The 24,315-nt window shown below is 40.2% G+C and overlaps 2 protein-coding genes across 12 annotated transcripts in view; one reads left to right on the top strand and one right to left on the bottom strand.

Moving 5' to 3' along the window:
* The window catches only part of PDSS1 (decaprenyl diphosphate synthase subunit 1), a 34,141-nt gene extending 24,909 nt beyond the window's left edge, over nt 1-9,232 (top strand). Inside the window, exons 8-11 of one of the 2 annotated variants that reach the window (XM_004588532.4) lie at nt 422-502; nt 623-736; nt 5,153-5,233; nt 8,848-9,232. In XM_004588532.4, the coding sequence (XP_004588589.2) occupies nt 422-502; nt 623-736; nt 5,153-5,233; nt 8,848-8,988 (417 nt within the window). In that variant the 3' untranslated portion in view covers nt 8,989-9,232. Of the gene's footprint in view, nt 1-421; nt 503-622; nt 737-5,152; nt 5,234-8,847 lie in introns of those variants that run through there. The other variant, XR_009246212.1, reaches the window with a different exon arrangement.
* Nucleotides 9,233-9,379: 147 nt separating this feature from the next.
* Nucleotides 9,380-24,315, bottom strand: part of ABI1 (abl interactor 1) — a 97,595-nt gene continuing 82,659 nt past the window's right edge. For 3 of the 10 annotated variants that reach the window (XM_004588435.3, XM_004588436.4, XM_004588437.4), the window contains 4 exons: nt 21,219-21,392; nt 17,568-17,654; nt 14,512-14,697; nt 9,380-11,179 (listed from right to left, as the gene is read on the bottom strand). In XM_004588435.3, coding sequence (XP_004588492.2) covers nt 11,004-11,179; nt 14,512-14,697; nt 17,568-17,654; nt 21,219-21,392 — 623 coding nt within the window. In that variant the 3' untranslated portion in view covers nt 9,380-11,003. The remainder of the gene's footprint in view (nt 11,180-14,511; nt 14,698-17,567; nt 17,655-21,218; nt 21,393-24,315) is intronic. The other 7 variants (XM_036495153.2, XM_004588440.4, XM_004588441.4 and 4 more) reach the window with 3 other exon arrangements.

Here is a 24,315-nt window from a genome sequence, read left to right as displayed (position 1 = left end):
AAGATGAGGACGTAACCATTGAGCCACCACACTGGGACTCAGACCCTAAGTTCTGAAACAACTGTCCTTCCTCCTGACTTCAGCTCAGCTCCGACTCTAACAGCCCTTTAGGAAGTGAACCAGTGGATGGAAGATCTTTCTCTGTGTTTACTACTTTCTGTAAATCTGCCTTTCCAATTAGAAAAAAAATCTGGTTGAAATAGAATCCTTAAAAAGAACTTAGGTTTTAAGTCCTGCCTCTGAAAACAGCTACCCCGTACAGGTTTGGTCTGTTGTCTGTCGCATCCACCAACTGCACCTGTACCTCATCTAGCCACACCGCCCTCGAGGAGGGGATAGACACGCAGCTTCTTGTGAAGCCAAGGGCCGTTGGCTGGTCCTGCCTGTGTAGCACCTGACCTCAGCATTCTTTCCATTTCAGGTCTCCGTGCTAGGATGCCCGGACCCTGCGGTGCACGAGATAGCCTATCAGTATGGAAAAAACGTGGGAATTGCTTTCCAGGTTGGTGCTCTGCTCCCTGTTGGTCATGGTGGCAGCATGCTGGTTCAGCTGCTTCCTGTCCCTTCTCCCCAGAGCATCCTCAGATGCTGCCTTTGACATCCCCCATCTGCCTCTCTTCAGCTGATTGATGACGTGCTGGACTTCACCTCATGTGCCGACCAGATGGGCAAACCCACATCTGCAGATCTGAAGCTCGGCCTAGCCACTGGCCCGGTCCTCTTTGCTTGTCAGCAGGTAAGCCCTACAGTGAACTGCCTTTGACATGGGGCTGGATTGGGCCAAACCATGGACTCCCGGCCTGGCTGACAAGAAGGCTGGCTAAGGAAGAGCTGGGGGGCACTCAGGTCTGAGACCATGAAGACAGATTTGACCTCACCTCTGTGACTAAGCCACTGGAACTCAACATTTTAACTCTGTGCTCCTCCTCATCAGTTGTACAGCCCAGGGGTGTTTTGAGGATTAACTGAGAATGCTCACGGTCTTGGTACATGTAGGTAGCATTGTGATTCACTCTGTCTGTAGAGGCCCCAGCAGGGAGAATGGTCTCCACACCTGAACTATAGCAGCGAGGTCTGGCTGAGCCTGGGTCCTTCAAGACTCAGGCATGTGTCATACAAAATGGAAGGTCCACTCTCTCCAATGAGACCAAGTCACCAGCCCCAACACAAAGAGAATGTGAATGCGTGTGCCAAGTTCTGATAAAAAAAAATCTGGGAAATCCTCTTCCATATATTGTTTTATATAAATCCACACATAATATTCATCAGCCATGCAACATACATGTGTACGTGAACCTGCTCCTCAGACATGGTTCACTTCATGTAAATATATGAAGACTTTGGCTGAGCATGCTGGAATCCTGCTTGGTTGGGAGTCTCATTTAGCTGGGCCCTGAGGGGAGTAAGATAAGGAACAGGACTTTCCCTCAAGAGGTGACAGGCTTCTCAAAAGAGCTTTGGCTGCTGTGGGCTTAGAAATGGTAATAATTATAGCTACTTCTCCTGGACCTCATGACGCTGAGTTGAGTCCTCCTGGACCTGAAGAGGACTGGCTGAGAGCACCCTGTTCACTAGGAAGTTGCTTCTAAAGAACTTCCTTCCTCCCTCCTGATGTAAGGGGACCCAGAAGGAATGGGGGGAGTGCACCCACCCCCACCCACTGAGCTAACAGTGATCTCTGAGAAGGAAAAATACCATTTTTCGAAAGAATGTGGAGGGGGAAGGAAAAAGAACAAGCCAGAAGGTGCCAGTGCCCCCACCCGCAGCTGCTTGTGTGCTTCCCTGGGAAACCCCAGTCACGAGGCACCCACTCACTGGCCAGACAGCACTTGTTCTCATCCACTCATAAGGGAATGGGGGGAGGGGGAGTGCAGAGCCACCACAGAGCCTCAGAAAAGGGAACACGAAGTGGCCCAGCAAGAAGTGACGCTGGACAGGACCTGTTTCACAAGTCCATGGGCTTGTTGGTCTTGTGAGACACAGGCCAGAGCTTAGTCAGCTGTGTATTTACAGCTCATTTTCAGGCGAAACAGCAAGGCTCAGTCACGGATGACACGCTCATAAAGGGGTGTTATGAAAGAGTTAATGGGGCTCAGATTAATTTGGGACAAAGCAGAATCCAAAAGTGGTACGAGAATATGCAGCATTGCCATTTAGTGAAACCTTGGCTGGTCTACCAGGGATTCTTCTATACGTTCTCTAATCCCACAACTCCTCTTTATATGGGTGTTATGCTATGTCTTACACAATAAGAAACTGATGCTTAAGCCTGGCCAAAATTTAAAAAATAATAATAAAAAAAAAAAGACGGTGAGTATCCCTGAAGAACACAGTGGAGCAGACAGAACACTTCCAGGACTCCGTGGTCCCTGCCACTCTGTCCTTGTTGGCTTCATGGCTGCCCCAATAACTGATGATGGGTCAGCCCCTGATGAGCGGGCACTGCGGCCTCAGAGCCGCCCACCAGCATACCACAGACGCAGCAGACGAAAGCGGTGTCCGGGGGCCTGCAGTCTGTGGGCTTCCCCATCTGGGAACTTGGCTCACGGGGCCAGAACAGGAAGTCTTTGAGAAACCACCCTTTCCTTTGCACCTTTGCACCTCTGCCCGGTGGACTGTCTTGAACTTGGCCCCTGCCAGACAGAAGCTCCTCTCCGGGACTCCGCATCAGTAACATCTCCCTGCAGGGGCTTTTGGAAAACGGTAGAGGGGATTCACGGGAGACTTCAGCATTTCTGGAGTTTCCAGAGATGACAGGGTCCTTCCTTATATGGACATGTGAAGACCAGAAATCTTGTATTAGATCCTTAAACAGACTGGATCCTGACATTTTATCAAAAACAAAATGTTTCGGGAAGTGTTCTTTTCCCTAATGAGACCAATGAGTTTGCAAGTATCTTAAAAAAAAATTAAGAAATTGTTCTGTTTCTCAGATGATACGTCAGTTGAGCTGAATGCCAGCCTGTAGCTATAGTTGCACTGCCGTGGCCAGCCCCTGCACCAGCTGCCCGGCGTATGCCAGCCAGTGACTGCTTGGTGCCTTGCTTCCCCACGCAGTGTGGGGAAACTCAGTCCAACTCAGCCGTCACCACTGCACCGATCACCTTTGGGACTGACTTCACAGGCTCTAGAACCTGTCATCCCCACGGGGTTTTTCCAACTTGTAAAAACAGCCTAAGCAAACAAAACTGCCTTATTCCTCACTCACTGTGGGCAGGCCGGCAGTTGCTGTGCCCTGTAGTTTCTCATTTAAGGGATGAATCAGTACTCAAGGGAAGATTTTCATATCTGCATATGAGAATTGCAGACACTGCATTTCCCTCTCCCCACAAAGGAAGGATGTAGTCACACTCAATGCAAATGTCTTCAAATTTTGCTTTCTCTGATGTTTTCTGTAGTTTAAATAAAGGGGAGCGCACTCAAAAAACTACCTAATCAGCACATTTTACCATACTGGAGAAAAAAGCTTATACCTGTAAACGAGGAGATTTTATCAGGTGCCCAGAACAGAATCACACAAGCTTTAAGGAGGTAGCTTTCTAGATAATCTAGTTTTACAATATGAGATTTAAAAACTAGATCGAATGTTTGTTCAATCAGGATGGGCTTAGGCCTCCCTCATTTGTTTCTTGTACAGCTTCAATTATTTAAATCTTTTGTTAAAAGTTTTTATTATATTCTTGAAGATTGAGTTATTTTACTTGAAAGAGTAACAGAAAGAGAAGAGGGAGAGACAGAGATCTTCCATCCACTAGTTCAGTCCCCAAATGGCTGCAATGGTCAGAGTTGGGCTGGTTCAAAGCTGAGAGCCAAGAGCTTCTTCCGGGTCTCCCACTTAAGTGCAGGGTCTCACAGACTTGTGCTTCCATCTGCTGCTTTCCCAGACCAGAGGCAGGCAGCTGGATCAGAAGTGGAACGGCTAGGACTCACCTAGCACCCATCTGGGATGCCAACACTCCAAGTGGAGAACTAGCTGCTTATGCTGCCAGACTCGCCCCAATTATTTTCATCTTAAAAGACCAGTCAGTAAAGCAAATTACTGGTTTTGCTCAAGAGCCAATCAGTTGCTGGCCATAGCATGTTCGTATCCTTTGTACATTTAGAAGTTTCTTCAGATACATACTTACTCTGAAAAAAACATTATTTGTTCATCTGCATCATTTGGCTGAGGTTTTCCTGTGTGTGCCAAACTTTTTTTTTCTAGAATTACTAATACCATGGCAACTCATTCATTCCTCAGGCTGTCAGAAACTGGCAACCACTACCATCACTGACCACACCCAAGCCCAGAAGCATGTGACCTCTTACTGCAGGATGCCATGGGGTGATGTCAGCTCATGCAGCATGCTAACTGGTGGCCCAGTCAGGACTGGAGCTGGTATTTAGGAAGTAACAGGATTTTCTCTCTCAGGTTCCTTCTGGCATTCTAAATAGCTGCTAGTTTGTGGAATATAGATTTTGTTATTCAGAAACTTTGTAGTTCTTTCTCCCTTTATGTCCATCAGCTTAATCTTGGTCAGTAACTTTGTGGTTACCTTTAATTCAGTGGTTGTCAGCTTCAGCCTTACCTTAAACTTCCTGGAGTTTTGGAAACCCCGCTTTCCTGGCTCATTCTCAAGCTAGCATCATACACACCCTTGGGAGCAAGGTCCAGGTCACTGTCTGGAATACTGTCCACCTGCTGCTCTACCAGCAAGCACCTCAGTTCCAGTTCACTCTGCTCCAAGACCTGCCCAGGTTTTGCCTCAAGATGTCGAGTCCCACCCTCTCTGCAGGCAGGCAGTACCTGAACATGTTGGTATCACCTGGTAGCAAGCACAGCCCCCCACCTAACTGACCTGTAGGGCCAGCAGGGGATTACCGGTGAGCCTGACACTGCCAGAAGTTACAGAAATGCATAAGAAAGACAGCAGGACACTTGGGAGATGTCCCTCGTGCCTCCTGCGGGTCTCACCTCAGTCCTGGCCTGGGGACAGGTCATTGGAGTGCACCTTTCCAGTCTCTAGGCAGATGCTGCCCGTCTCAGCTCAGCTGCTTTCCTGTTCCCCGTCCACCTTGACACAGGGTCACTTTGCTGGGTTTTGTGTATGTCCTATAGTATTAGGACGCTGATTCTCCTACAACCAGTAACCAGGTTTTTCTTGCTGGTTAGTTTCCAGAAATGAATGCTATGATAATGAGACGGTTCAGTTTGCCAGGAGATGTGGACAGAGCTCGACAATACGTACTACAGGTAGGACTATTTTAAATGACAACAGCAGGTATGTGGCACAGTCCTTCAACCAATGTAAACTGAAGATTCAGTCTCACCGACAAGACCAAATGTGATCAACCTATCTCTTTTATATTTGAGAAGCAGACAAGAGAGGGAGCGAGACGGCCAGTGTTAGCATGCTTCTGTCTCTCATCTCAGTGCCCACAGTGAACCCGGCTGGGACCAAGGCCAGGACTAGGGAATTTAATTCAGGATTCCCACGCGGGTGGCTGTAGTCCTGTGTGCTGCCACCCAGGGTTTGCACAGTCAGGAAGCTGGACTAAACAGAGCCAGGTATCAAACCCTGATACTCCAATGTGGGACGCAGGTATCTTTTTGGTTAATTTCAGACTTAGAGAAGGAGAGAGGTCTTCCTATCTGCTGGTTCATTCCCCAAGTGGCCGCAACAGCCAGGGATGAGCCAGGGTGCAGGGGCCCAAGTACTGGCCCATCCTATGCTGCTTTTCCCCAGGCACTAAGCACAGTCCTGCAGAGGAAACAGATGGACTAGTGGCAGTGTGGGATGCCGGCAGCACAGGAGGCAACTATACCAGCTACACCACAACACTGGGACTAGAATACAGGTGTCTTAAACTGTTACACCCCCCTTAGTTATTTTTCTCAATTTTGGTTAATATTTCCAAAACCTATTAATTACATTGATCTTAGATATCATGATACTAATGTGCAGTCAAGAGACCCATTAGGATTGAAAACTCATCTTCCTCAAATCCATTAGTTGCATCACTGTGTTCTCAGTCACCCAGAGCTTCTTCAACCTACTCCATGTTTTCCTGTCTTGCTCAGACTAGACTGTGACAGTAGCCTCAAGATGACTGTTGCAACAGGCCTGGCTGCTGCAGGCATGCAAGAGTGAACCAAACCATGGACACAACTTTTTCTGCCTTTTGAAATAGGAATTTAAGCAAAAAATTAAAGCAACACATAGGCAAACTGTACATCAATATACATCTTCAGAACTTTGTCTAGAAGCCAGATCAACATTTTTTGCTTGTTCTTCAGTTTTGGTAACTGTGCTTTTAAAAATGAATTGCTTCCAAATTGAAAGCAACGCGTAGCCGACATGTCTAAGGAATGAGAAAGAGTAGGTAGACGGTGCTTAGTAATCAAATGTGGTCTGAGAGCCACACTTGGTGAAATATCTGAGAAACTTGTAGGTAATTACCTTTAAGCATTGTTCTGTTTCCAAAACCCTTCCCAAGGATGTATTTCTCTCTTAACTGACTGCACTGTTAGGTATCACCACTTTATGGTACATAGTTTGGCAGTACTGAAAAAAACTCATGTTGAGAACTGCAGCTGCAGAGAAGCCAAGCTTCCTGGGACAGGTTCTGGCGTCAGCAAAGCCAGGACAATTGTCCCTTAGCATCCATGGGGGAACTGGTTTGCAGAACCCCTCCAATGTCCTTGTTGATTATATACAGTGGTGTGGTATTTGCCTGTGCCATTGACTATACCTCAACTTCTCGCTAGATTACTCACTATAGGCTATTTATGTAGCATTTAGAGTGTAGTTGGTATTGTATGTATATTGTTTAGGAAAGCCTTTAGATATTTAGTACAGATAACTTTTTTTCAAATTTCTAAAATTTATTTTAGTTTTTTGAAAGGCAGAGATACAGAGAGGGAGGGACAGACTGAGATCTTCCATCTGTTGGTTCACTCCCCCAGCTGGCCACAGTGGCCTGCATTCGGTCAGGCTGAAGCCAGAAACCAGGAGCTTCTTCCAGGTTTCCCACATGAGTACGGGATTCCAGCCGCTTGAGGCATTCACTGCTTTCCCAGGCACATTAGCAGGAAGCTGGATGGGAACTGGAGCAGCCAGTATTCAAACTGCCACCCATAAGATTCAGTGCTGCAGGCCGTGCTTTTCCTGCTATTCAGTGATGCTGAACCCCAAATATTTGACCACAGTTAAGTCTGAGGATATTAAAGCCACGTATTAAGATGCTACTAGTGGCATCTAAAGGCAGAGATGGGACTGAGGTGAGCGAAAGGCTGTTATGAAATACAATAGAATTGCTCTAAGTCTACCCAGAAATAGACTTACACGAATCTTCAACAGTGTTTTCTAAACAAAAGTCACCAAAGATCTTGTTTATGTATGAATGAGCTTCTAGTGCCTCTTCCCACACAAACATCAATATAGAACTTAAGGTTACTAAAGAGCTGCTCAAAGCTTATAGAGCAAAATAGTGAACCAAAATGAACAGACCCATGAGGCAGGCATTTGGCATAATGGTTAGTTCAGATAGACTTTTCCACTTTCCCCCCCCCTTTTTTTTTTAATTATTGGTTCTTAATTCTAAATAGTGATGGGAAATTAACTCCAAAGAAGGGCTAAAGTGTGAAACCGAGGAAATGGAGAATTGAAATAGGGAGGCCTGGGATTCACCCCCAACTCTGGAGTCGAATGCAATGGAAGGAATTCTCCACACAGCAAACCTGGATTGACTTTCCAGCCCTAGTAGGCCTTTGGGAATGTGGTCAGTCAGTAGGCAGCGCTCACCCCCCACCGCTGGGGTGTGTGTGTATGTATGTGTGTGTGTCCACGTCAGTGTTTGATGAGAGAACCAACAGACAGGAGTATGTTCCTGATCATAAACAAGATTCACATTTAAACAGGAAAAGGAAGAAAATGAAAGATAAGGAAAACCAGGAGGGTTGGTTCAATCATGTTACAAAGATTTCAGGAGGAAAAATCAAAGTAATCACCTGTGCAAGCAAAAAATGGCTATACTGGCTCAGAGAACAGCCAAGAAAAAAAAAAAAGAAGAAAAGAAAAACACAATTAAACGCAGCAGAGCAAGATCTTCCAGATGCTGCCTGAACACTTTAGACTGAGCTTTCCAAACTCAAGCTATCCATTATGACTGCAAAACAAAACCAGGGTCACATCTCTGGACCTGCCATGCCTTAGGCATGGTCTGGTTATGTTGGTCTCAGCTGAACTCAACGTTCTTCTGAAGGAGGCAGGCCTCCCCCGCACGGGCACAACCGGGTTGTTCTGAGCAGCTGTTCCTCTAGAAAATCAGAGGCCTTTTCACCACAATGCTAGCAATACTCTAAAGCACCGAGGGATCCTGACCTGCACCGTTAGGCAGGCGGCCAAACTCTGATCCTCTGCAGTAACAGAAAGGCAACCGCGAGTGAAAGTGAAAACCGAGAGGTAAAGCGGGTGCCCTGGAGAGACAGGGCTGTAGATTTTCACTGTAAGCCTTTCTGTCCTTCCACTGTATTATGCATCCTGGTTGGGTGTTTATTTTTTTTTTTCATTTAAAGCATGTATGTGTACTTTATATACATATTTTAAATATAGGTATATTATATATTGTGAAGCCTTGGTACTAAATGGCTATGATCTGTCATGCAAACACAATAAAATTTTACATTCCTGGTAGAGAAAGTTAGAACAAAGAGTTGAAAAGAGAATATTAGAAACACTCCTGGCTATTGCTGTAAGACTAATCTGATCGCTCACTTATCACAAAAGTAAATTTTAATTCACTGGGACAGACAGGTGAGAATGACACAGTCTCTGACATCTGTTTTGCTTTGTTCCCTGCATACAGAGTGATGGTGTGCAGCAAACAACCTACCTCGCCCAGCGCTACTGCCATGAAGCCATCAGGGAGATCAGTAAGCTTCGCCCATCCCCGGAAAGAGATGCCCTCATTCAGCTCTCGGAGATCGTGCTCACAAGAGAGAAATGACGACTCTCTCTGTTCCTTATGGCAGCTACCATACCAGACTGTGCCTAAAGTTGTTTGCTTCCTGTGCAGATAACCAAATATCATTTTAAAAACACTTTCCATTAACTTCTTGTTAATGGGTAGGGAATTTTTTTTATTGGCTAAGTTTTTCAAAAAACTTTTTCTGTGTAATTAAATCATCTATGTCATTTTAGTCCTACTTGAGATATGTTGATGGTTATATGTGGTACTGTTTACATTGTTAATATCCACATGTAAAGCCATTACACAAATAAATAGTCAATGTTAAGATTCAAATGTTTTCTCTTATTTCGCCTTAGGAGGAACTATCAGTAAATTGTAAGGTGTGCATTTACAACCACATGATCTATATTTTAACAGTATCCAAAGCTTCATATAGTAGAATGGTTTATTTATTATAAAAGACTGTACATAAAATTTAGACAACAGGTTATATACAAATTAAGAGAACATTCCACTTAAAAAAAGGAACAGAACATAGCTAGCTGATCACTAATGATACCTTAAAATTAACAAAGAAAAGCAAAATGTATATGAAACAGTCACATTGATTTGGTAGAAATAATGGTTTTTAATTTTCAGAAGTAAATGTTTGCACTAGTCTTACCATTCACTATGCTGCTGTATGTCTGCAACGCCCAATACATAACTGTAATTTGAAATCCAAACAAATCTTCAATACACAGAAACCCACATTTGAGTGCTCTACTTTAATACCCTAAGCAATACAGAATTATACACAAGAAAACATCCCTCTAACCCTCCCTTAAATTAAGAGGAGACACACAAAGTGCATGTGTTGCATTTCAATTATGTCAAAGGACAATACAAATCTGTTGGTTAAGTACATCTCTGTTCATTGAATAATACATTACCCACCTTCTTTCCCAGTTACTGTATTTTAAAATCTTAGGTTGCTAGTGCCAGGTAATGGATTCCAGAGTGCCTATCCACAAATCAATCACATCTACTTTTACAATGTGTAGATACTTGGAATTTCCTTCCATTGAACCAGTGTACAACAGTCCATTATGAAAGTAAAGGAAAGGTATGGCAATCCTTAAGAATTCTGCTTACAGAATGAATGTGTACACTTGGACACATTTTCATAGCTTCAACAGTCACTTTAAAAAAGAAACTCAGTAGACTGACTTGTAAATAATCACCTCAGATTTTAAATCTGCAGAAAATCCATCACATTGCTGTTGGGACAGATTAAGGCTAAAATTTTTCTCCAAGTTAATACGTTGAGAAAATAGAACCATAATTCTATAATAAATCAGTATCTTTTTTTTTTTAAGCAAACCAGTGAAGAAAAGGACAAAAACCTTTGGTTCACTTATATATTTATGAATGGGAGAAATTTATAGTTCAAATCTCATTCATTAAAAAACTTAGTATAAATTACAACATTACAGATTAGCCTTGTCTCACACGGAGAACTTAAGAGATTCAATTCATTTCAGGAGACCTAAGTGAATACTCCAGGAAAACAGTACACAGATTGGAAGCCTCTTGGAATTTTTCAGTATTTTTCAACACAGTAATTTTTATGCATGCTTGAACACTATGTTTTAAAATGAGAGGATCTGAATAAAAAAGTATGACCAGCACCAGCAATTAAGTTTTCTGATTTTAATATTAGTCTGACATAGCATTAGTAACCATGCTCACTGAAACATGTAATGATACAATCTGAATCATAATTCATTAAATATTATACCCCACTTCCCCATAATATTTAGGCTGGTCATAAAGTTAACTTTGTGTAAGTGAGTATGTAAGCATAATCAGCAACAGCTTCTCGTATAAATTGCCATGTAGCAATACGCAAACTGCCTCAGATTTATGCTTACAGGTAGACATTCAATTATACCAATAAAACAGCATGTCCCAAAAATATGGGCACATTTTAAAACATTAAGACAATTCTGTTAACCATAATAGTCCCACAGTATGACTGAGTAACAAGAACCTACTTTAAAAGCAAAAACTTAATCAGCATAGTGCATGATTGATTCAACATAGTTCCCAGGAAACAAGCCAGTCACTCGATTGCAGACTCCTTCATACCAGCCGTCGTCGTTCTTCTTTATAACATAAATGATTGCACCTTCCATAAAGGACAGCTCGTCATCCTTGTCTTTTGTATAATCATATATTGCAACAACTAGAGTAAGAGAAAGTAGTATGTGAGTGCACTCTAAGCAATATACACTTGAATTTTGAAATTTCATGCCAGTAATACCAACTACTGCATGGAGACTTTAATCCCCATATTTTTCAGTAAAGGCTAATCAGTGGCCAACAATAAGCCTCAATGACTAGCTTGTTCTTAAGGCCAGGCATTTTGATTAGAGGAAAGACATCTAAATCTTCCACCAATCCTTTTAAAGAAAGATCTCTGGGTTTTGGATTTATTGGATGTTTTCATTCATTTGCTCACGTATCTACAAAGTGCCTCTATCATACACACAAAGCACCATTTCTGACAGTTAATCTTTATTGGGCAAAGCTGAATAGCTAAAAATGAACCAGGTAACAAAAACCAACGAATCTGAAAATACACAATTACTGGGAAGCAAATTTCATTATAGTCATCAAAGGTTCCATGAGACAGAAAGATCTTCCTTCCATTGATTCACTCCCCAAGCAGCTACATCGGCCAGAGCCGAGCTGCACTGATCCGAAGCCAGGAGCCTTGAACCAGGAATCTCCCATGTCTCCCATGCAGGTGCTAGGTCCTAAGGCTTTGGGCCAAGCTGGATGGGAAGCGGGGCTGCCAGGATTAGAACCAGCATGCCCATATGGGATCCCAGCGCGTGCAAGGCAAGGGCTTCAGCCGCTAGGCTGTTGTGCCAGGCTTGGATTTACTTTATTAAAAATAAATTTTTTTAAAGTGCAAATAGGTAAGCAAAGATCCATTAAGACTTAAAAGGACTTTCTGTAATTCTGTATATCTGCAATTGAGTTCAAAATACTAACTTCCCTTATAAAAACAGGTAATCTATAAATATGTTTTGTATTAAAGTTCATGAATTTAATTATTCTCCCCCTTCAACCCATCTTTATATTTGATAATTCTGAAATTCTATATAATTGCCTACTGTGTGTGAAATGTAGAGGTCATTTTTTTTTGAAAGAGTTAAAGATATTCTGGACTTTCCACTAGGAAAGATGGCCTCTCCCCATTACTACTCTGAATTAGAGATTTACAATAAGGAGAGCTTTGAAGAACTGCCCTGTACTCATCACTAGTTAGGCTGACATGTCACTCTTTACCACTTTATAAAGTATTAATGCAAGCAGACTCAATCAATCCACTCCCTTCCATTCTAATCCTGCAATGGAGTCACTGCAGAGTGATTATGAGCTCAATTGCTTATTTAGTTTTAAAAACAAACAGAATACTAAATAATCACCCTAGAATTACTTTTGGCCAAAAAACCACTCAAGAAAATCAACAGGGTGATGTGAAGAAACCAATGGAATAAAAGTCTACTAAAGTCTTAATTTATCAGTAATTACGTATTATCATAGGTAACATCTGTCTTTTAGTCCTCAGTCACAGGGGGTTCTGAGTAGTGTAGATTAGATGACATGACATGGATACCCTTCAGGCTTTCAGTAGAACCAATGTTGATTCCTCATGTTCCTAGTTCCACTTACACAAACAATGGGTAAATTGACATTATTTAACCAAAGTAATCATGTTTCTGTTTTCCAGTTCCCCCTTTGTAAATGAAACCTAATTTCACTCAGCCCCTCCTGCCTGAATGTTCACATGCTAAGTATTTAACCATAACAACTGGCTGTCCGTTCTACTCTCGAGGAACTTAATAAAGAATCAAACACTCATTCCTGTGTGTGTTATCCATCTCAAAGTTTGATTCTGGAATTCTGCTTCTACTTGACAAACATTAAAGGAGCTATCAGGTTCCTGTGAAATCTTCTTGTCCCCAACTTAGAAGAATAATGCTTTCAACTTTTTCAGTACCAATCACATTTTCTAAGTACTCGAAGTATCTTGATTATCCTCTGAAGGCATTCCCGTTTACAATATCTTGAAATTACCCAAAACTAGACATGATACCAGCCTTAAAAATTTTTTTAAGTACAATCAATTTGGCACATAGCAGGTTGAAGTTCAGCTGATTTTTTTTTGTTTTTACATTAGTAAAGGTTGGTTTTTATTTCTAGCAAATTTTCAGCTGATTTTTTGTAAAAATGGCTTTTAGCAGTCATTTAATAGATAGTTGATATATAAATTTAACTGAAACTCAATTAAACCACCAGGATTTATTCACATTGTGATTATAAAGGTAACAAAAAGGTTTCAAATATAACTGTACTAAATTGCACTTAATCTCAAAGTCTTATTTATACTACAGGTCAAATCCAAGCCTATTTTGGGGGGAAGCGGAAGGAATGCCATTACAGTAGCTGTGACAGACCAGACAGCTGGCAGAGTGAAATGCTTACTATCTGGCCTTGCACAAAAATAATATGCTGGCCTCTGCTATAGGACTCATTAGCTCCACCTGTGAAGGCAATTCTTTTAATCCTGCTCCACTACCAAGTGTATTAAATGTGTCTTTCCAAATCTGTGACCTGTCAGTTATTCCAGAGAATGCTTTACAATGTGAAAAAACATGGGCACAAATACAATTCAAGACTTTTAAAGTATGCATGTTAATATCTTCAGCATATGGGAATCTAAAGATAAAGGAAAATAGTCAAATTAACTTTAACAGTAAAATATTTACCGTCCAAAGGTATTTAAAAAAAACAATAAATTTACTTTGCCATGTATTCAAAACATGGAAAGGAAATCAGTTGAGGAAATGACACCCATAAAAAAGCAATTTATTTCAAAGGTTATTAACTAAATTACAAGCACTTTTCAGAAACCTATGAAAGTACATATGGAAATAGCACAGCACTGAATGGAGGAGGCGGGGCGGTGAGAATCCTGACATTAGATTGTGTCTTCCTCCTCCACATGTTTCATGACAGAGCTACAGGGAGCATCAGATTACCGTAAACTTGGGTTTGAGTTGTATATAATTTTGTGAAGTAAAATCATAGTGATTTGTCTTCTCTTTTATAAAATCATCCAGCTGAAAAAGCTCTCTTTCTCATAACAGTGCCAATAGTTTTAAATACTTAGAAATAAAAGATTCTATTTTAACTAAAACTTCAAAACCTTTTAAGTCTTTACCTCATATATATATTATTCCCCCAGTATGTCAATTACCTATCCCTTATCCTTGATTGTCTCACCTTTAAAATTCAGACTGACAAAAACACATTTTGAAGAAATCTATCTATCATCATAATTTTAAATTTAAAAAGAAAGAACCCTGTAATGTACAGGCTTAGACCTAAGTAAATCTTCATGGGTGGGAATCAGTTCAAAGGCTGGGCAGAGCTGGACGACCAGAGGCCCTCCACAGCTGGGTGAGCTGGCTTGCCATCAGCTCGATGCTGACTCTTCCTTACCTTTTTCGATGTAATTCTTGGGGGCCCAAGCAGGGTCCCCATCAGCATATGGATCACTATACTGAACTACAGCAGCCTCCTCATCTTCATAGTCCACTGGCGGTGGTGGAGGTGGTGGTGGAGAGTCATCAAACATGGGGATGTCATCTGGAGGAGGTGGTGGGGGTGGAGTTGGACTATCAGCAACTACAAAGATTCAGAATGTTAATTTGAATCAGAAATCAGTCTAAGTGACAATTCTTAAAGTTATTAGAATTTAAAGAAGCTCTAACTCTTCTACAGCATGCACTATATAATAAAACATGCAATGATTAGAAATAAAAAAGCTTGTGTGTTAAGTTTATGCTATTAAGAATAATTCTGAAATAATAAAATAAGCTAAAAACAAGGGCACAAGAAGTCCTACAAATTAATGAATGCAAGGTTAGGAGATAATGTTTCCTTTTTTAAGGAGTCAATAAGTGTCTTTACTGATTAGCGCTAACCTTCCTGCCTACAATGAACTTGATGCCCTATTTCTCACTTGAATTGTAGTGAAGAAGTTACACTATAAATTCTACTAACAGTCTGATAACATTTCATTATGCTCACCCACTGCTGATTTTGCCTTTTTATCGATTTAATTTCCTAGATATTAAAAACATCCAAGAGACAGATGTTTATTCATTACTGTTTTAAAAGAGAAAAAGGAATGCCAGTGGCATTAACTCTGCTTCTGTGCATATAGGTTTTCTATTATCTCATTTAAATTTTAACTAGAAAAATTGAAAACATAACTCTCAACTACCAAAAGTTGATATTAAAAAATATAGATTCATAATCAGTTTTTAATGTACAAGGAATGAAATTTTTCCATTATTGCCAGAGATAAGGGAAAGGCTGGATCCTTAAGATCCTATGTTCTAAGAATACATCCACAATTAAGATTTGAACATAAAAATATTGAAGGAAGATGTAATAAAAATAAAAACAGAAAAAGGAACTTAAATGAAACAATAAAAACGACTCACACCTCAAATTCTAGACAACTGTGGTATATGTGTGTTTGTGCTTTAAATAATCAAGGGTATAAACAGCAACATAAAAACATCAGGTTGTAACTGCACAATTACTATAATATCTTGAACAAATGCTCCCAGGGGCAAGGAATTCACAGCTGCAACACACACATTTCATGAAAGCATGTTTATCTAAAATGACACAGGAATTAATGTTATACCTTCAGGGTAAAAGCTTGGAATACAAACAATATTAACTCAACGCCTATTTCTGGGACTATATCTGTGATCAATGAAACAAGTGTTTGAAAGTTTACTCCACTCTCCTCAAAATAGTATGCTACAAATATAACTAAAGAATACAGATTTAAAACAGTTGTGGATGGCAACCATTCTTTCACAATCATTCCAATTCTGTGATTTTTACTTGATTTTTTGGAGGGGCAGAAGGGATGGAAAAAGGCTACTAAAAACAAATCCTGAAGCAGCATTTCACCTAGCACCTGAGACACAGAGTCGCCTGTGAACCCATTCTGGAGTACACTGCGGGATTCAATATCCCATTTTAGCTTCTTACTCCAACTTCTTGCTAACGTAGATCCTGAAGGCAGCAGTGTTGGCTGAGAACTAGGTTCCCGACACCCATGTGGGAGACTAGATTCAGTTACTGGTTCCCACTCTGGCCTGGTGGTTGGGGAGTCAATCAATGGCTGAGAGTGCTAAAACCGTCTTTCTAAGCACCGCACATAATTAAAGATGCACTCTGATGTTCGTCACCAACACATGTAAACACAACGCTGCCCTGTTAGAGGATCACAGTGTAACTCCAGGAGGCAGTGGTCAGTTCACTGCTCTCTGCATCCATTACCCACAATTTGGGTGCCCGCAGAAACCAGGTATTAGAGAAAACAATACTGGAAAATGTTCCTTTCAAAAATATAGTACTGTGACACAGTTTATCAGCAATTTTTTTTATCAGCAATTTTCCTAGCCTGCTTTCAAAGAAAGCAGATCTTAAATCCAGTTGAGGATTAGGGAAACAAGCTGAATAACTGACAGAGGTCCTTAGGTCTGAAAAAAAGAACTAAATTAGCCCCTGGGGCCTCTGTGGCAAAAATCATGCATGTTTAGAGTGATAAATACTAATAATATTCTTCTATACATTAAAAATTATTAGATCAGGAGATTAATCATGATTAAATCTATGACCAATCCATAGATTAACAATGACCTTTTAACCCACAAAATGGATTCTCACTGTTGCCATTTTAGGTTACTGACGAATAATTCTCAGCAATATGCTACTTCTAAAGTGGAACTGGAGGATCAGTGATTTAGCCTTCTTATTTTTTTATCCACTTACTGTAAATGTTACAGATGAGTTTATACTCTGAAATGTCAACACTTTGCAGCTATAGAGGTTTTGCAAAAAGCAAAAACAAGACTGTGTATTTCTTGAAGGTAGGTACTTTGTCAAGTTATTCCTATTCCTTCAGAGCCTAGCACTCAACCTTGAGCAAACAAATACCTGATGGGCAGAAAGTGTGAGAACACAGAGAACAGTGCAAAGGGCTCAGCCAAAGCTGGAATTTCTCACAGTCAATTCTCCTGCAGGATGAGCTGGTCAAGTGGGGTATTCATTCCACTAAAGCATGCTGAGATCTATGTTTATGGATGATGGTGTAAAATGAAATAACTCAGATCACAGTGTAGCTGTAATCCAGTAAAATTTTTAAAACGTTTCCTGATTCTTCTAATAACCACTGAAATGTTGAGGTGTCTACACAGTTTACGTTTTTATATTTGGTTTCTCTTTCCCAAAAATATGCAACGATCAGGCTCACGTCTCATATCAAAAAATACATAGGAAAGCTCTAGGTTGAGGTCAGTAATCATGCACACAAGAGGAAAACTGAAGACCGTGCTCTTCAGTTTCAACGACGAATCTGCACCTAATTTTCAAGATTAGCATCTCAGCGAAGGAAATGATGACTCATCAGCCATGCATGCTATAAGGAGACAGCCTCTACTCTGATAGCTCAGTTTTGCCAAACTTACTGTTTTCCTGCACCCTGGCCACGAAGCCTGTGAGAGGTATCTGTGGAGTCAACTGGGGCATAGGGGGAGGGGGCGGAGCGATAGAAACTGGTAGCAACACCACAGTATGGGGGAAGTAAAACAGATAAAGGAAAGGAAAACAAACAAAAAGCAGAAGTCAGTTACAAGGACCACAAACATAAGTATGCAAAGAACAGTTTGCAAATGAAACAAAACAAAACAAAAACAAAACAAAACAAAAACCTACAGAACCTTCTTCAAGCTCATTTCCTACAAACCAACCTAAGGTCAAGCTGCTGTCATCCACTGGTTAACTCTATCCAAGAGTATGCATAATTTCATCTTAATGCTATATCATTTGGGAGGTGTTTGAATTTACTGACATTTTCACATTCATGCAATTCATTTTTCAAATTCTAAGGAAATATTTCAGGCAATGAAATACCTACAGAGGTTTCCAGCACACTGTATTTTGTCGTAACTCTACAAGGCTAATAGGTTTGATTGACTACCTTTAAGGTAATGCTACAAATTCAAACAAAAGTGAGAAAAACTATGCAACAGCAGTTTATTTCATAGATAAATATATTAATGACAGGCTTATTTCTTAAAAGACAGCTGCTACTATGCACCTAAATTTATATACACAGCTCTCTTCTGCTTATTAAAAAAGATATTTATCCCTCTTTTTAAATTTTTTAAAATGATTTTTTAACGACACCACTGCTGAATGCACTAGGGAATAGAAATTCCCTATCCACCCCAAGTTAATTAATCAGTGTTTCATAGGATGAACGATCTCAAAGGACACCATTTTAATCACTATTCTGGAAAAAGAAATCTGCTCTCTAGTAAGCTACAATCTGAACTATCTGCATGGAGATAATGCCTAAGAGATCATCCAATAATTGAACTACATTAGAACACTCTGGAAAGGACATAATTCATAAGTAAGTAATCCAAACAGTCATGTGAACAGCAAGTCTTTTAAAAGTTGCAACAAATTAGAGGTATAACTTGCTTGTGCTTACTTCTTTGTTTTATTTTAACAAAACAGTAACTAGTACAGAAAAATTCAAAAGCACTGCATAGAAAAATCCAGCCTCCTGGTAGTCACCAAGAAGTGACACTAACCTGACAGAGAAAACAATCTGTTGGTTCCCAAGGATGAACAAATTATTTCAGTTAAACCAATGTTTGGTTTTGCTGGTAGCTTTAAAATGACTGCACTCAGTGTTCAAAGCAACAACTTAAAACAAGGTAGATGCAATAATTCCGATTCAACAGCTAAAAGCCAACATCTAATTAACTAGGAAATTAGCCCTCTTCATTTTGATACTCTGCATATAAAAGGCTCTAGAATCAATAAAAGGATATGTTTGAATTTAAAGAAAAACAGAAACCACTATTTTCACAAACCTCCATGTTTTAGAAACAACCTTTAGTAACTAGCCATGCTGGTTAGAGTAAAGAAAGAGCTATGCTGACCAGACACGTCTCACTACCACCACACTGAGACAGAAAATATGCACATCCAAACACTAACAACATTTATATACTACAACTATACAACACCAACAGGAACTTGGACTGAATTCAGAAAACATGGAGCATATTTAAAAAACAGGATCAAATTTTCTCTTCAATATTCAAAAGTTGTAGACATCCAGTAGTGAAATGTTTTGTTTGAAAATAAACCACCGGGCTCAGTGTGGTAGCCTAGTAGGTAAAGTCCTTGCCTTGAACACCCCAGGATCCCATATGGGTGCCGGTTCTAATCCGTGCGGCCCACTTCCCATCCAGCTCCCTGCTTGTGGCCTGGGAAAGCAGTCGAGAACAGCCCAAAGCCATTCAGGCCCCGGGTTCCTGGCTTTGGATCGGCACACTTCTGGCTGTTGCAGCCTCTTGGGGAGAGAATCATCGGATGGAGATCTTTCTCTCTCTCCTCCTCTCTGTATATCCGACTTTCCAATAAGAATAAAAATAAATCTTAAAAAACAAAAACCCACCAAGCATTGCTAAAATAACACAATACAAAACATGTATTGGGTGGAAAAAAAAAAACAAACCCCACTGGCCGAAATGTCTAACTGGGAAAAAAGCAAAACTACATACATATTGATACGGCCTAAAACTAGCAGAATAAGAAAAAATGTGAAGTCCATAAAAACTAGTAACGAAATATTAATCAATGCAAGTTTCCAACACAGGCTACCTCACAATACCAAAGGAAATGTAAAGTAAAGCAGTTCTCGGTCAGTGGAATACGTATTATTTTATGACAAATTCCATTTTGAAAAGGACTACATAAGGCCTGATGCAGTAGCCTATTGGCTGCTAAAGTCCTTGCCTTGCATGGGCCAGGATCACATTTGGGCATTGGGTCATGTCCCAGCTACTGTACTTCCCTTCCAGTTCACTGCTTGTGGCCTGGGATAGCAGCAGGAGATGGCCCAGAGCCTTAGGATGCTGCACCCATGTGGGAGACCTGCAAAAAGCTCCTGGCTTTGGATCAGCTCAGCTTTGGCTGTTGTGCCCACTTGGGCAGTGAACCAGTGGATGGAAAATCTTTCTCGCTGTCTCTCCTCTGTGTGAATATGACTTTCCAACAAAAACCAAAATAACTCTTAAAAACAAAAAAGTAAAAGGGCTGTATAAACTTGGTATCATTTAAGAATTTCGACATTTCTTCAAAAGGGACTTTCAGCTTTCATAGCTTTTTTGCTATACAACCTTCAACTCTAAAATGTGTTAACAAAAACAGTAACCAACCAAACCAAAAAAAAAACAAAAAAAAAAAAACAAAACCAAAACCCTAACAAGAGAATCTCCTCTTAACTCAGCTTTAAAATAGCTATTTCAGCCACCTTCCCATGCATTCAGCAAGAATTCAGTGGTCTTAAAGTATACTAATATCAGAGAACTCCAAGAAAAACTAGAAACAACCTACATGGGAAAATGTAAAAATAACTTTGAGCCTGTAACAATTAATCGGACAGAAGTTCACAATGGATTTTGTTGTAAATTTGCTCGTTTTCTCATGAAACAACTTAGTGCAGAAAATAAAATTAGTGCCTAAGTCAAAGGCCCTAAGTACTTTCTAATTTTAGCAGCTCATAATACACTGCAGTTAGTGTTGAGATGTGCAATTTTAGGTGAACAGAAAGCAATCAAAAGAAAATCCTTCCCCACTATTAGAATTATTCAGAGACAGAATAACTAAGAAGGCATCACCACTCACTACTTTTTTTTTTTAAAAAAAACTCATTTTGGCATAAATTAGCCACCTTAAAAGTGATAGCCAGCAATTTCATTAGGTAGTTTAAATTTTCACAATGTTTGTACCCTTAATGTTATCCTTACTGAACTGTTTTCAAATCATTGAGTATTTTGTTCTCTAGTTCTATTTTATACCAGAGTAATAAAAACAGCAAAATTATTAAACCATTAGTTCAATTTTAGTATACTAAGTATACTGAGTCTACATTTTGGAAGAGAGCATGATATTATTCTTCAAATTTAAGGTCTAACACTCTAAAGCAAAAAAATCACTATGAAATAGCAAAATTGTTGTCTATCACTGTTAAAAGTTGCAATAATTTCTTCAAAAGGCGCTCCACTGTTGCTGCCCGCCTGCAAAAACAAGCTTACTTGAATTCTGAGAATACAGTGGACCTCCATTAACATGAGGTTGAGCAGTGAACTGAGCAGTCACAGAGGGAGTGCGTCTGTATCCGCCAGAAGATGTCGAGGAGGTGGTGGAGTTGTGTCGAGAGATCTGCCTGGTCATTGTGCCATACTGGGAACCAGGAGCTGAGCCCGGGGCTGCAGGAAAGCATTAGTCAAAGGCAACCAACAAACAGACTTGAGCATCTTCGTCACCTCAGAGAGCACAACACAGAGGGTGGATTCACAGGTGCAGACAGGCAGCACTTTCAAAGCCCCCAGCACACAATAAAGACAACACCTGAGTTAAGTATCCCTAAGGTTAAAAACAGAAAGAAATACATATACCATGTGGACAAAGTCACAACACAAAGTAAGACACATGCTTAACCTTTTTAACCAAACATAATCCCCAAAAGCATTTTGCTTAAGTAGCATACACATTTTTGTGCCTTTTAGAATGCAGTCAGCCCTCTATAGCCATCAGCTTCACATCTACCAACTGAAAATACTCAGGGGAAAAAGCTGCATTTGCACAGAACACGTGCAGGCTTTTCTCCTTGTCATCATTCCCTAAGCAACATAATTTAACAACGATGTATGTGGCACTTAACTGTACTAATCATAAATAAATGACATTTTTTAATGTATATGAGAGCATTTGCCCATGTTTAAGTGCAAATTTGCCACTTTATTTCATTTTTATGTAAACTACCTCACCAACAGACTAAGCATCAAAAGACAGTGCAAGGTAGAAAACATCAGTCTCTGGAAATGCGTTCCTGTGTGCTTTAAAATTTCTCTCTCCAACAGGCTGGGCACTGTAGTCTAGCAGCTGAGTCCTCACCTTGCATGCGCCAAGATCCCACGGTATCCTGGCTACCCCACTTCCCTTCTAGCTCTCGGCCTGTAGCCCGGGAAAGCAGTCAAGGATGGCCCAAGGCCTTGGGACCCTGCATGCGTGTGGGAGACCTAGAAGAAACTCTTGGGTTCAGGCTTCAGATCGGCTCAGCTCCGGCCGTTGTGGCCACTTGGGAAGTGAACCATGGTATTGAAGATCTTTCTGTCTCTCCTTATCTCTGTAAATCTGCCTTTCCAATAAAATAAATAAATCTTAAAAACAAACAAAAAAGATGGAGGAAAAGAAGAAAGAGAAGAGGAGGAGAGAGAATATTTACTAACTACTGATTCATTCCCTAAATGGATGCAATAGTCAGGATGAGCCAGGCCGCGGCCATAAACCAGCAGCTACAAGCCCATCTCCCACACAGGTGGCAAGGGTCCAGGACTTGAACATCTTCCTCTGCTTTCCAACTGTATTAGCAGGAAGCTGGATGAGAAGCAAAGTGGCTGGAATTCAAACTGGAAATCTGATAGGGTCACAGCATATGTAACAACCAAATCTACTGAAAACCCTTTAACTCTTTCATTTTTACAGATCACAAAGCTGGAAAAAAACGTTTTGCCTCTATAATATGTTAGTTTAAGGCAGCTTTGTTAAGAAATATATGTTACCGCTCTCTATGTTTGGAAGGATTTTTTTCCATATGACCCTGAAAGCAATCTACTCCTTGGTTTTTAAGTTATCATGCACATTTTTTGACTGTTTTAAGCTTCATTTGAAATGAGTGAAGCTGAACATCTTGTCATTTGATTACTGTTCACAGTTTCTATTTCCCTGTTGGATTAAGGCTTTCACTTTCTATTTGCTGAACTTTTTATCTGGTGGGGCCATTAAACTTTGAACAGTAATGTAAATTAAAAATATGCTCTCATACAGCAAATAATATTCAACTATCAATCCCATAGGATAATATTTAAACTGAGCATGAGCACTATCAACAATAACATTTGATCCAAGGTGATCTTTGTGAGCATTTCAAAAGTTTACTACTTGAAAGGTTAACAGATTTCAGAGTTAATCATACTTTCCTAGCATCGGGATTGATGGCATCCCCCTTGTCCGGTGCAAACACCAAACCATGGCAGAATAGCAAAACGGATCTGAGTCTGATTTCCATTCAGTGATCACTTAACTCTCCCTAAGAGGTCACACAAGGCTCTAGATGAAGTCAAACAGCAAAGATTGTTCATTAACAGAAGTGTTCATATGTAACATTTTGGACCTCTCAAGCCACAGGCAGTCAATTTTTTTAATCATCTACATGTTCACCTTCTAAACAGAAATAATTTTTAAAGTAATGATCCATTCAAAAGAGTGCTAAAGTCTGTAAAATGAATTTTATATTTCTCTGACTTGCATAAGAAGTATATAAAAATTCAAGCTACTTATTCAGGATGACACAAAAGTGAAAGCCAATTATTTTGCAAGTTACAAATACGCCTACTTTAAAATCTAATTTTTACTGAGATATAAATTATAATGCCAATGTTGTAACACTGGTACATAAAACTACACAGAAATTTACATATTCATGTCTGTAAATACACTTTAAAGAAAAATAATAAAAAATACCAGTGATGTTACTAAGCTTCCTATGTGCTATTTTCTTGGATTCCTAATAACCCCACAAAGTTTGTCTGGAACATTTTTTTTCTATGTGTATATATCTTTTTAACCACAGATGCAGACCATCAATCAACACCACTTTTTTTACAATCTATGAGTTTGTATGCTTGAATAACTATATGTATGTTGTTGAATCGTTACTTTTCCCTGCTACTATTTTTCATGTCCTGGCTGCTCCACTTCCCATCCAACTCCCTGCTTGTGGCTTGGGAAAGCAGTCAAGGACAGCCCAAAGCCTTGGCACCCAGCACCTGCGTGAGACCCGGAAGAAGCTCCTGGCTCCTGGCTTCGGATAAGCTCAAGCTCTGCCTGTTGTGGCTACTTGGGGAGTGAACCAGCGGATGGAAGATCTTTCTCTCTGTCTCTCCTTTCTCTATAAATCTGGCTTTCCCAATAAAAATAAATAATCCATTAAAAAAAGTTTTCATCTGTGAATTACAGATATAATTATTACACTGCAAATTAAAACTGATGCATCTTTAGAAAACATGAATGCACAAATAGACAAGCTGCTAGCTACCAAAGCACTGACTTTTCGTATCTCTCTGGAAA

This window comes from Ochotona princeps, chromosome 10 (assembly GCF_030435755.1).
Source record: "Ochotona princeps isolate mOchPri1 chromosome 10, mOchPri1.hap1, whole genome shotgun sequence".
In the NCBI taxonomy this organism is placed as follows: domain Eukaryota; kingdom Metazoa; phylum Chordata; class Mammalia; order Lagomorpha; family Ochotonidae; genus Ochotona; species Ochotona princeps.
The sequence above is the reverse complement of the archived record's forward strand: the minus strand, read 5'-3'. Positions and strand labels throughout refer to the sequence as shown.